The following is a 12,716-nucleotide window of genomic DNA, read 5'->3' as shown; positions in this document are numbered from 1 at the left end:
GGAACAGTAGCCAACTGGGCACATGAATGAAGTCACCATCTGGACTAAGTCAGTCATGCAGGCTTTACTTTAGCTTCATAATCACTCAAAAACAAAGCTCCTCATTCCTGACTCCTAGGAGCCAGACGTACCCATACTCAGCTGTTCCTCTCCAGACATCGCAGCTGTCCTGTTAGAAAACCCTGTCTGGCCACCCAGTCTGCCACAGACTTAGGACAAGGACTTAGCAGTCCATGGAGAAATCGAGACTTCTTAACAAGTAGGAGGGAACCATGTTCATTGACGATGGCGCTAAGGCTGACCACACCTTGAGCGTTCACCATGAGGTACGGGCTGGATGCTTTGCAACAAAGCAGTATTACGTACAGCAGCCCTATGCAGTCAGCACCATCAGCCTCATATTAAGGATGAGGACGCTGGGTCTCAGAAAGGTTAAGTCACATTAATAAATGATGGCCTTGAGACTTGAACCCAAGTCTATGAAACTCCAAGCCTATAATCTTAGCCTCTACAGGAAGTAGGGAGTTGGCATTTAGACCGAATCTGAAAAAAGTCAAGATTTTTATAGGAAGACAAGGAAACCTGGAGCAATAATGCCAACGAGAACCTTCCACCTGCAGGGATTGTGTTGATCCAGATGTTTTGTCTCTCATGATCTCCCTGCTCCAGAGGGCCCAGGGCAGAGTTCCTGCATGGTGGGCTTCCAAACAGGGCTCACTGTGTCCACAGGCGGACACACGGGCCAGCATCAGGGCTTGATGTGATGGCTGTCTTGCTGGATGACTCTGTGTATACCATTATCTGTTGGGGTTACACCCAAAGGTGCCACCATCCCTGCCCAATGTCCACACTCAAAGCCCTTCAGGCTTCCCAATGCTCTTTTTTTGCTGCAGACAGGCTGCCTGTGGAGATGAGACCGGTTTCCTTAATCAGACACAAAATATCAATCATGCCAATGGAACCTGGCTCCTGCCTAATAAATTACCCTCACCAAGACAATGAGTATTTTTGCATTTTCATAAACACAGCCACCATTTTTTCTAGTTTTATAAATTTGCTAAATGTGTGTACTTGCTTCATTTTGATATGCCAATTCAAATCAATTTGTTTAATTCTTTTTTGTCTCCAGAAAGCTATTAAGGAATCCAAGAGCTTAGCTGAACCTGCAGATTAATCCAACATAAGAGAAAAAGTGATTTGCATTCAAATGAGAGCAACCACAAAGATGTCTCTATTCTGCTTTGTCCTAATTCTGATCCCATATTTGACATTCTTCAATGAGTCATTTATGCCTCGGTTCCCAAATCTGTACAATGGGGACTCACAGGTTATCACAGAAGAGAGAGGAGAAGGCTCACCAGGCACCCAGCCCTGCACCCAACACCAAGTAGGTACAGGATACATGTTAGCCCCTGGCCATTTCCTACCTCCAGCGGCAAGACCCCTCACAGCTCAGGACTCCTTACTTCATGTGGCCCCAGCTGCGATTCAGGATGTTGGGGAAGATAATTAAGCCAAGTGGTGGTAATCACAAAGAGCAAGGTCTGCTCCACAGTAAAGAAAACTCTTGGGCCACCTGGAGATAAGTTTCCTTCCGGGGATGTTACAATATAGAAATGGGAAGGCAGAGACATATGCTGGGGGACCAATCCTACTCCACACATGAAAGGACTGGCGACATTTGTTACGGGACTTACAGGTGAGTCAGGTCACGGAGGCCACGGAAGGCATTTCTTGAAATGGTTTCTATTTTGTTCCCTTCGATGAACCTAAGGGGGGAAAAGTGGCATAATTCAACTGAATTTCCTATTCTTAAAATTTCTAAAAAAGTGATCCTGGTATGCTTTTGGAGTAAAATCTAGAAGCATTCATGAATCATAACATCTCTGAAGACTAAGTTAGCTACAGTGAATTCCACGTGGGAGAAAGGCACACCAGCGTATCTGCGCTCCTTCCAGACAGCACGGAAGTCTTCAAGCTCAGAGTTGGAGTAGGGCAGGGGTGCTTGGGACAAAGGCAAGAAATGCTCATCTCTGCAAGACTGGAGCGCTTCCAGACATGTCCCCTGCTCTGCTCTGCTTGCATTTCACAGCGCCTGGCTATTTGCTCTTTTGATCATATCACAGTCCCTTGAGGGGAGTCCAGTGTTTTACATGGTGCTATTAAAGTTTTTGCCGAAGGAAAGTTCCATTAAGCTTGCTTCTCAACAACTTGGAGCTCTTCCTGTCCCACCCTCCAAGCAAAGGGGTGACAAGGCAGGGATCTTTTCCAGATCTCTGCCACCAGGAAGTAGGAAGTATAATGAAATTGAACAGGGGCTGGCTTGCTTTCTCTGTGATAAAATGTTCATAGAATCTTGCAACTATAACCCTGGTCATGCTTTAAACTCTGTGGGGAAGACAGGATGTGAATGTACTGTGACTACTCCCTGGGGTCACAGAGAACTAAGTTTTAGCTTATGGTTTTGCATTACATCAACTGTCAGGGAGTCTTTGATGAGACCGTCTAAGAAAGAAGCTTTGCTACATCTGTGAATAGGTTCTTGATCCATGCACTGAGAACTTTCTGATGCCTTTAAAAAAAAAGAAAAAGAATCTGGTATCTCTTTAGTAAAAGACTTCAGCATAAACTGACAAGCTAACTTCCTCCCCAGCAATCTGGCCCCAGAGATGAACAGCGCTCCAGGAAAACTCATAGCTTCCCCTCCATCCCTCCCTCACAGAGTGTGTGCCTTGACAGAGGCTGGCTGGAGTTAGCACTGGGGTTGGATGGGTTTAGCACTGGGGTCCTGCCGTTCTTTCCACGCCATGTAAAGTCAGAGTACTGCATGATCAGAGTATGCAAATTACATCTTCTCTGGAGGAAGAACCCCCCATTCCCCCAGATCCAGATCAGCAGAAAGTTTCCCTACCCCCAGGTGTATCTGGCATTCCAACATCTACCTATCATCTTCAATAAGAAAGCAGAGACAGGGCTTTAACAATCCATCTGAATGCTAAGTAAGAAATCTCATCTGATGGCAGGATTAGCTTCATTACAGACTTTCAGAATACCAGAATGAAAGAATTTAGGGGGAAAAAGACAAGGTGTTTTGGTGCGGAAACCAGAACAAAGGCAAAGCTCATTGCTAATAAAAATAAAAATAATAACCACACATCTGAAGAGGGGAAAATCATCATTTTTCTTTGATAGGGAAAAAGAAAATACTATTAGATTCAGCAGAAGCCAGAGGAAATACTACAAACCGGATGTGGGATAGCTGGATAAGAAAAGAGTTGTACCCCCAAATAGGGAAACTTTGTTTTAAAATAAGTAACCTCAGAACCCTTCAGCCCTATTTCTGGCTGATCAGCAAATCCATGCCTGGTTATGAGAGGCAAAAATAACCAACGCAGTTTCCAATTTTGCTTACTCCACTACAAATTAAATGTCACCAGGGAATGAATGAATCTCTTTCCTTCTTTGTTTGCTTTTCCCCTCTTTGTCTCCAGCCTCCTCCTGCATGTTTAGAAGCAAGGAAGCTCTCAAAGGTCAGTGCAGAAAAGAGAATAGGGTTGGCTCCATTTGCAGACCCTCCCAGAGATTCTGTCCTAACTCAGGACACAATCCAGCAAGCCACCAAGAGACAGAGTGCTCTGCAAGCAAACAAATCAACACACTTACAGGTATTCCAGATGGAAAAGTCCAGCAAATGCATCATCCCGGATCACGGTGAATGAGTTAGAATTCAGCAGTCTGAAAATAAGACAGATGTCAAGGCAGAAACGCAATGCCTGAGCCACATGATACAGCCCTTTCTGTTTCTTTTGCTATGCTCTGATTTGGGAACATACCTGGGCTCTTCTAGCCCAAGAGCAGCCCATTAGGTCCCCAACCTGATTCTGACACTGCTGATTCAAATGATGGGGAGTGGATTCCTTTTGGTTGGATTTTCTGGTCATTTCCAATACCCCACCCCTCTCACCCCTAGGTTTCTCAGTAAATATGAACTGATAATTCTGAGGCAAGACACAGCAGCTTTATGATGCGTAAGCCACCACTGAATTATAGACCTAGAAGAATCTCATCCAACTTTATTTTTAGAGAACTCCAAACCCAAAGAAGTTAGGTGATTTGACCAAAGTCACATAGTTGAGGGGAAAAAATCCTTTCTATTACATTATACATTTCCATGAAAAATGACAGAAAAGTTTAAGAAGTCTTCAGAAGACTCTTCATCGCTGTATAGTTTTTTATTGAATTGCCACTTGAGATAATTTGGTAAGTCTATGCAGTCTATAATAATCACTTAGAATACCTAAATTTATATATCTACTCCTACCTTGTAGAGAAAGTTTATTCTAATATCATTATAATTCTAAGAGAATTTAACTTTTAAAACAGTAAGGATAATATTGTAAGCAGACATATAACACTTCAAGAAAAAAATAACCACAGTTCATTTATTTAGGAGGAGTAGTGATCTATATTTCTGAATATTTTTCTGTAGCTCATTGCTCGCTTTAGTTACAGTCTCATCTCAAATTTAAGAAACTAACGTGACAAAGAGAATTAGCTATATACTTGACTTTGCCTGGCAATGATCTACTGTGGAAAAGTGCTTTGGGGACATTTGTGTTTACTAACAAACCAACCCAGCTGACCTGGGTTATGGGCACAACACTACAGTAACCTGGGCATTGCTCACCAAGAGAAGCTGGGACAAAGAGTAGTTATGAGTGAGGGCTTTGAGTTTTGGGTTAGAATCGCTGTGATTCTTTTTTTTTATGGCAAGTTACTGAATTCTCTGAACCCCAGTTTCCTCATCTGTCAAATGGGAAAATCAAAATACCCTCTTCAAAGAAATGATATGCTCTTGAGATATAATTAAGCACATAAATTCATACTATGCTACCTGCCTGTTTAATGGGTAAACTAGAAATGCTCCTCATTCCAGGGTAACATTAAGATCCTAAAATGTAAGTTTCTTTTGAAGTGAGATGTTTGAGGAGCTTCATTCTGGTCATGACTGATGTAATCACCTGCCCCGTTGCTGAATCTGGGAGTTGGATCTACAACAAAGTCCTGGAAGACAGCGAGGACCAAAGTCAGGAAAGGACCTGGAGCAAGGAGACTTGATGCTTTGTTGAAAACATCTCGGGGCCAGTTAACACCAAAAGCCAGCCACCGTTCACTCAGGGAGCTGGGGTACTTCAGGAAGGACTGACACCAAAGAGACAGAGACCACCCTTCAAGGACCACCCTTCCGGGACCCCCTTTTTGCAAAGGGAGCTTTCCATACTCACAGCAGCTGCAAGGAAGGCAGATGGGAAAACATTCGGTCCTTGATTTCTGAAAATGTTCCATTTACTAGGCTCCTACAGGCAAAAGAGGGACAAAAGAAGGCCTGGGTTTCTTTCAGGAAGTGCCGGGTGTGGTGGGCCATCGGCCTCACCCGCCACCTGCTCTTCGAACGCTTCCTCTTACCACAGGAGACCATCAGCTTCTCAGGGGTAGGAATGGGAAGAGTAGAGCCTCTTGCCAACGCATTTGATCAATATGAAAACTAGTCTGGATACTAGACACCTGCACCATCCGTTTGGCTTCCTTCACAGACATTAGCTCAGCCAGCTCCAATCAATCCCCTGGCTTCCTTCACTTAACTACGGGAGGCCCCGGCTGCAAATGGATAATTACTTCACCTCTGCCCAAGATTCTGTTTGTGCAGACACAAAGTTAATGTTGGCCCACGAAACTCTGGGGTAGGATTAAGCATTCCCCTTGGGAGAATGTCTCTGAAAGACACTCTGAGCACTTCTGATTAAATGCACCGTGAAAGCCTTGAGGGAAAACTCAAAAGACACCTGAACTTGACTGTGCAGGGGAGGCAATGCCATCTGCCAAATGAAATGGTCAACTCGGGGACAAGAAGCTTGGCTACATTTCTGCCCCCAGGTTCCCTACCCTTGCTGGCCACAGCAGGACCTCAATACTTTATTTCCGTGAACATGCAGATCAATTAAGCAGCTGCTGGTTTAAAGGATTTAACAAGGGGATTTCTGATTTCTGGAATCCTCCAAGTCACCTGACTTGGCAATAGTAAGAATCAGACAGGCCTTCTGTTCTTCCAGCCAGACTCTCCTGACTTCCTATAAATGCAAACAGAATGCCCCTGGCTCCTAGGTCCAGGCCCCGTTCTGGCCTTGGACATGAGCAAGCACAAGTAACATCACCCTCAGGACTCCTTCTTCTACAACCAAGTGTGCATCCAGCACCTGGGCCAGGAACAAGGGAGCGCCCTGGCAGCAGATCTAGCCCAACAGCCCCTTCCACAGTCATTAGGACAGCTAGTCATTTGGCCTGAGTGGCAGTGTGATCCAAGTTGAAAGCATCTCCTAGCAGGTGAACAAGGAATGCTAAGCCCTTTTTGGTCATTTACTCCAGTACTGGAAAAGCAGTCAACACAAGGCGAAGGGAGGGGAGGGGCAAGAAGTCCCCTGGAGTCAAGCATGAAGTGGTCTGACTTCCTGCCCTTGACACTGAGCTGGACACCCCACATCCCAGGGCTCTACCGGGACCTGGGAGCCCCCTCTTCCGGCCACGTGGGGTGGCCTCCACTTCCAGAGGCTCTTCCCACCCTGCAGTGTGAAGGGAGGAAGAGGCCACGGTGCCAACCTCAGCCTCACTGTGAGGTGGGGCAGTGAGACTCACTGGGTCCCAGTTTGCACCCCATCCAGTCATGTTCGGCTGCTCCTATGGCAACCACACACCCACCACCCCACAAACACAAACAGCGGCTGTCAAACTTTAATGCTGCACCCCGGAATCACCGGCGGACGCCAAACGCAGACCCTGAGGCTCCATTTCATAGACCCTACCCTCCATGGGTGCAGATCTCCCAGGTGGGTCTGATGCAGGTGGACCGCGGGCCACACTTTGAGAAACACTGTCACGGGAACCTGATTGGGTTCCCAGACTCTAAGGCTTGGGGTCCCTCCATCCTCCCGGGACCGAGACTCCACCCACGTCCCTAGCGCGCCGGCACCCAAATGCCAAGACAGGGACTGGTGAGTGGGGTCCGGTGGCGCTGCCCCAGCGCCAAGGCAACTCCCTGGCGGCGGCGGACACGGGGTGGGGCGGGGTGGGGGCTGGAAGGGTCCCACTCACAGGGAGCTGATGTCGCCCGGCACGATCCTGGGCACCCAGGAGGAGCCCACGCAGATGATGGACTCCTTGGTACAGCTGCAAGTGGCGGGGCAGCGCGCCAGCCGCCTCACCTGCGCGCTCCGCGGGATCAGGCACGCGGCGCCCAGCAGCAGCAGCAGCAGCCCCAGCGCCCCGCCGCCGCCCCGCCGCAGCGCCATGCCGGGTCCCCGGCCCCCGGCTCGGTCCCGACCCCCGCCGCCGCGCCGCGCGCTCGGACTCGGACCCGGCGCCGCTGCAGACACGGGCGCCGCTCGCTGCTCGGCCGCCGCCGCTGCTGGCGAGGACGTGGGCGCCGCGGGTGTGGGAGGCCGAGCCGCAGCCGAGCAGCATGCTGGCCGCCACCCCCACTCGGCGCCCCCACCCGAGCCCGGGCTGCTGGGCGGCCGCCGCCGCTGCGCCCGCCGCACTCGCGCCCGCCTGACATCAGCACTCGCGCCCGCAGCCCCGCTGGCCAATGAGTAGCGCACGGCCCGGCCCGCCCCGCGGGGGAGGGGGCCGCGGCGCCCCCGAGGGCGACCGGGAAAAGTTGGGGGACCTCGGGGGAGGGGCCAGCCCGGACCGAGACCCCTCGGGAGTCTGGCGGAGCCGCGGAGGATCAGATGCCCGCAGTCCCGCCACAGGCTGCAAAGAAGGTGGGGGTGGATCCTTTAAGCCTGGCCATAACGTGAGCCTCCAAAAAGTAGGGACAGGGAGACCTGGCTTGATCTGGGGAGGGGACTCTGCCCCGGGAGCTTTGAAGAGTCCAGACTTTTAGGCAGCCTTTAGTAATTCTGAAGTGAGCCCTGGGGCTCAGCGGAGTGGCCTGGCTTGGCTGACTTCTGAGGGGGCAGTGGGTTCTGGCTCTGGTCTCCACAGTATCTGGTTACTGAAGCCAGGCGCTCGCCCATGCTGAAGGCATGCAGAAAAGCGAAGCTGCCACAGCTGTACACGCCCCGTCACTCAGGGCCCTGCCTGCACTTGATAAAAAGCCTGCAAAAGTTTTCCCTCACTCAGCAAGGTGGCTTACCCGCCAGCCCACCCACCCCCTTTAACCCAGGGGATGCAAACTGATAGAGACTGAGGGTGTGATACTTGTAGGAACGGCCACATACCTTCACTACTGGTTTGAGGCAGATCCTATTCATGCAGTTGATTTACTGATAAGGAAACTGGAACCAGAAGGCATCGGGATCAGGCCTGTGGTCTAAGTGGTTGGCCTGGGCTGGGGATTGGTTACCTGGCCCCACTGAGCCCCTTTGCTATTCCTTGAGCTTGTCCTGTGACCTTGAATCTTACCATGAGTTAGTGAGCAGCTGGGGAAATCAAGGAAAACCACAAAGCAGAACCCAAATGGTGGCCAGTGGCCCAAACAGCTGGGAGGGGAGTCAAGGGTCCCATTATGAGGCTACACACCTAGGAAACCATTTCTGATAAGGAGCCATACCCAGAAAGGCCCGGTGCAAAAGTTTAGGGCTCTCACTTTTTCACAATCATTTATAGCACCATTCATGAGGAAAATACCATACTGGTCACACTGTGGGAGGGGACAGAAGGGCAGGTCCTATCCTCAGGGAGCCTGAGTCTAGCTCAGCAGGTAGCCCTAAAGCAGTGACTGCACAGGGCTACATGGAGGTCACAGACTGACCAGGAGAGGTTCAGGAATGGAAAGTGAACTCATAGGCAACTTCAAGGAGGGAGTTAAGCACTCCTTGCAGGCCACCATTTACCCAACACCCAGCATCCATGCAAACCAAGCAACATTTCTCATCATTTATTCTCACATCTACCCTGAGAAGTGAGTCTTCCCATTTTATGGATAGGAAAATTGAACTCCAAGAGGTTTTTTTTTTTTTTTTTTCCTTGCCTGAGGTCACACAGGACCCAGCCAGGAGGATCATACTCCAGACTTGGCTTCTGGGTCTGGGAACGGCAACAGACACAGGGACCCAACATCGTGCATGAGTCTGTCTAAAGAAGAAGGGGCTCCTCCTGCTGTATAGAGTGGTAGAGCTGAGGGTTCACAAATACAGCACTTCCTGCCGACCCAGGACAAGAAGATCTGCCCTGGAACCGCCTGGGGGTTGGGGGAGGTAAGTGAACTCCTGCCCCTGAAGCAGACAGGCCTAGGGTTGGCACCCAGCCTGCCAAGTATTACTGTGTAATGCTGGGAAAGCTAGGCCCTCTCTGTGCCTCTGCTTCCGCAACTGTGCAAAGGGAGTTTTCCTGGCTCCTGAGCCTGCATTTTAATCAAGGTCAGGGTCACAGTCTAACGCACTGGTTTCCCATTAAGCGTGATACAGGTGACACTTGACCATGTCCGGATGTTGTCACAGTGGGGTGGGTGCTGCTGGCATCTAATGGGTAGAAGCCAGGGATGCTGCTGAACACCCTGAAGTACCCAACAAAGAATGATTTGGTCCAAAGTGTCACTAGCATGAGGCCTAGTGACCTAAACAAATCCTTGGCATGGAGAATCCCAGAGGCACAGATTCCAGGCCGTGCTCCCTGCTCACCAGCAAACCGTCTTGGTCATGTCATTCCCGCTCCCTGCTGCTCTTCCCTCACCTGTTACAGGGGATGAAAAGGCTTCTCTCTCTTCCCTAAATAAATGTGACATGCCGTCATTATCGCTGTCTTCCTCTCCACAGCTCAGGCAGGCTCAGGCTCACCCTGGAACAGCGTGCAGAGAGAAGACTGGAGTGGCTAGCTGGCAGAGCTGGTATTTGTTTCAACTCTGCTGAAGACACTAAGTAAGCGAGTGCTTGTAAATTATAAGGCGCAGTTTATAAATTAAGGTACAAAAATGGAAATGCAGATGACTTTGGTTGGGTTCCAAGATCTTCAGCAGTTTAAAAAAAAAACTTAATAGACAATCAGAGAGACACAATCTGTTTCCAGGAAATAGCAAGAGTTTTTGAAGATGTAGAAATCCTCATTTAGATGTACACTTACTCAGACGGAGCCCTGTGACATGAACGCACGCTGCTACCTTGAATATGGGTGACATGGTACACGCTGGAGTGGCCTTCTCGAAATCTGTTCTACCTGATGCTGTTACCTGTGGGCAGCTCAAAATAGTCCCATGGTGCACGCTCACATTCAGCTCCTGTCAGTTCAGGAGTCAATACAGGCAGAGAGCCTGCTGGGTGCTGGGCATTCATAATGACGTAATGGCAAAGACGGACATGGTGCCCACCTTCACCACATGCGATCACAAATGATGGTAGATCCCTCAAAGGAAGAGAAAAGGAGAGCCGTTTAATGGATGGAGAGGCGCTGGAAGCCCGTCTGAGAACTTCACTGAGCATTGGGCGGAGAAGAAGCCAGGGCTGAGGGAAGAGGCAGAGGCGAAGGAAGGGGCAGTGCCCTCGAAAGCAGAGCATGTGCAAAGGCCCAACGCCAGAAAGAGGTGCATGCCTGGAGAATTCAAATGAAGGCCAGTGTGACCAGTGCACAGAGAGGGAGGGAGAGGGAGGAGATGCGACGAGATCTGAAAGGCAGGAAGGAACCAAGTTTTGGGGGACTTTGTAAGCCAAAGCAAGGAGCCTGCCTGTCATCCTAAATGCCATAGGGAGCCAAGGAAGGACTTCCATTGCAGAAGAGGCATGATGTCCCTTATGCTTCCAAATGGTTATTTTTGATGACCAAGTAGAGAACGGGAGGAACAAGTCCTGGAGAGAGATGGTGGTGGCTGGGACTCAGCGGGCAGCAGAGAAGATACAGGAGAGAGGTATGGATTCAAAATACATCTTAGAGGGAAGATGGACAGGACTCACCACTAGGCTGAAGTTAGGGGGAAAGCTGAAGAAATGTCAGGATGTCTCCGGGTGGGAGCTAGACCCAGTAGGTGGGTGGAGGAGCCACTTCTCGAGACAAGGACGCTTAGAAGAGCAGAGGGTTTGGGGAAGAGTGGTATCAGGAATTTGGAATTGGGAGGTTGAGTTTGAGATGACCTTGAGGCAGCCACGTGCACGTGGTGAACTGGCAGCTCAGTAACCGGAGGGATGGAAAGAGGAGCTGGCGTAGATGGGAAATCATCTCTCCAGGTGAGGCCATTGTGGTCCTTCCTGGCTGATTGAATGAAGAAGTGGCATTTCAGAAATTCCAGACATGAAGGAGAAGATCCATCCCAGGTACAGTCAGTAAGAGCAGCAGAAATGTCACAGAAGGCTGTGGATCTAAGAATACTGCAGTTTGGGAAATCTATTTTTAGATCACAGATCATCTTCAAATCCTCAACCAAACTACAAATCTTGTAAGAGTCTTAGAGACTCCATCATGCTGTTAATCCCCCTCCCTGCTACCAAATCCCACCTGGTCTCCTCACCAGAACCCTGGCTTCAGAGAGCCTTTGCTCATGTCCAGTACTTTTGGCTCCGAAGCTTACTGTAACAACTGAAGAAAAATCATTCGCCCTAACCTCAAAGGTACTTCCTGGTTTGAATGACTACAGACTAGATTCCCTGGGGTTAAAAAAAAAAAAAGAAAGACTTTCCATGTCCTCCCCGTCTCCGAGTTCGCCAGTCCCTCTCTGACCACATCACCCTGACAGGCCACTCTGTGGTTGGCTGCTGATCAAATGTAGATGTGGTTCCTGGCTCCCCATCATTCCCTCTCCAAAGCTCGGTGGTGTCTGAGGCTGGAGCTCGCTTTAGAGCTGCCCCTGATTGGCCTCTTGAATTCAGTCATGTTCTTGAAGGGCTGTGTGTATGCGTCTCACTGAGTTTCCTAAGCCAACTCAAAGACCCTCAGGACCCTGGCCACAGTTCCAGTGACCTTTGTCACCTCCTCCCACCCCAGCATAATGGACTCCGTGGGTTTTTGTTAGCTCGTACCAGCTGCAACTTCTCATGGCCACAGGACGCCATCTGCACTGAAGGTAATCAGCCTCCCCAGTGTCCAACCCAAGGGCCTCACTTGACCAACCTTCATCTTCCATCGCACATCTCAGCTAGGCTACAGTATTCTAGAACATTCCATTCCCTCAGCCACAGTGACTGGTTGAAATATGAATACACCACCCAACTGAGACAACCAGGGTCAACCAGGGCTAACAGAATCCCTTAGCTGGGATTTTTCTTGAAATGTTGGAAATCATCTCTCTATCCCACTGGTGTGGGTGTCATGTGACACGAACCTGCAAACCCACGTATCCAGAGAGAGGCTCCACCTGGGAGGGATCTCAGTGATATTGTTCAGGTCTCAAATCAAGCTACCCTTCGACTCTTCAGGCATGTGAGATAACACATGCTTTTTGATGCTTAACTTCTCTGAATCTGGGTTTTGGCTATTGCAACCAAACAAATCCTAACTAATCCACTGAGCTGTCACCAAGAACAGAGGCAGTATGCAGTGGCCAACATGGGGAAAACTCAAAGCTTTCTCACCATGTGCTTCCCCTCTCTCCCCAATTTTATGATATCCTTTCCTTCGCACTTGCTAAAGAAATTTTGAAATTCTGCCTCTCCTGCTCATGCACAATTTTTTCTTTAATTCTCTCGAATCACGGCATCAGTGTTTTGCCTATTTTATTAACTCACTCAAGGAACCAA

At 49.5% G+C, this 12,716-nt stretch overlaps 1 protein-coding gene and 1 long non-coding RNA gene across 4 annotated transcripts in view; one reads left to right on the top strand and one right to left on the bottom strand.

Annotated features, from left to right (window-relative positions):
• Window positions 1-12,716, bottom strand: part of LGI2 (leucine rich repeat LGI family member 2) — a 35,601-nt gene that overhangs the window by 22,798 nt on the left and 87 nt on the right. The window contains exons 1-4 of one of the 2 annotated variants that reach the window (XM_079154565.1): window positions 7,147-7,573; window positions 5,286-5,357; window positions 3,664-3,735; window positions 1,698-1,769 (exon numbers count right to left, since the gene is read on the bottom strand). In XM_079154565.1, coding sequence (XP_079010691.1) covers window positions 1,698-1,769; window positions 3,664-3,735; window positions 5,286-5,357; window positions 7,147-7,343 — 413 coding nt within the window. In that variant the 5' untranslated portion in view covers window positions 7,344-7,573. Of the gene's footprint in view, window positions 1-1,697; window positions 1,770-3,663; window positions 3,736-5,285; window positions 5,358-7,146; window positions 7,574-12,716 lie in introns of those variants that run through there. The other variant, XM_079154566.1, reaches the window with a different exon arrangement.
• LOC306670103 lies at window positions 7,704-12,715 on the top strand. 2 transcript variants are annotated; one of them, XR_013766318.1, is made up of 3 exons: window positions 7,704-7,817; window positions 9,043-9,254; window positions 9,813-12,715. It is a non-coding gene; the product is annotated as an uncharacterized lncRNA (long non-coding RNA). The 2 variants fall into 2 exon arrangements; XR_013766319.1 differs by having other exon boundaries at window positions 9,034-9,254.

The sequence above is a fragment of the Sciurus vulgaris genome, assembly GCF_902686455.1.
Source record: "Sciurus vulgaris genome assembly, chromosome: 9".
Classification (NCBI taxonomy): Eukaryota; Metazoa; Chordata; class Mammalia; order Rodentia; family Sciuridae; genus Sciurus; species Sciurus vulgaris.
Note: the sequence above shows the minus strand (reverse complement) of the source record. Positions and strands in the feature narration are given on the sequence as shown.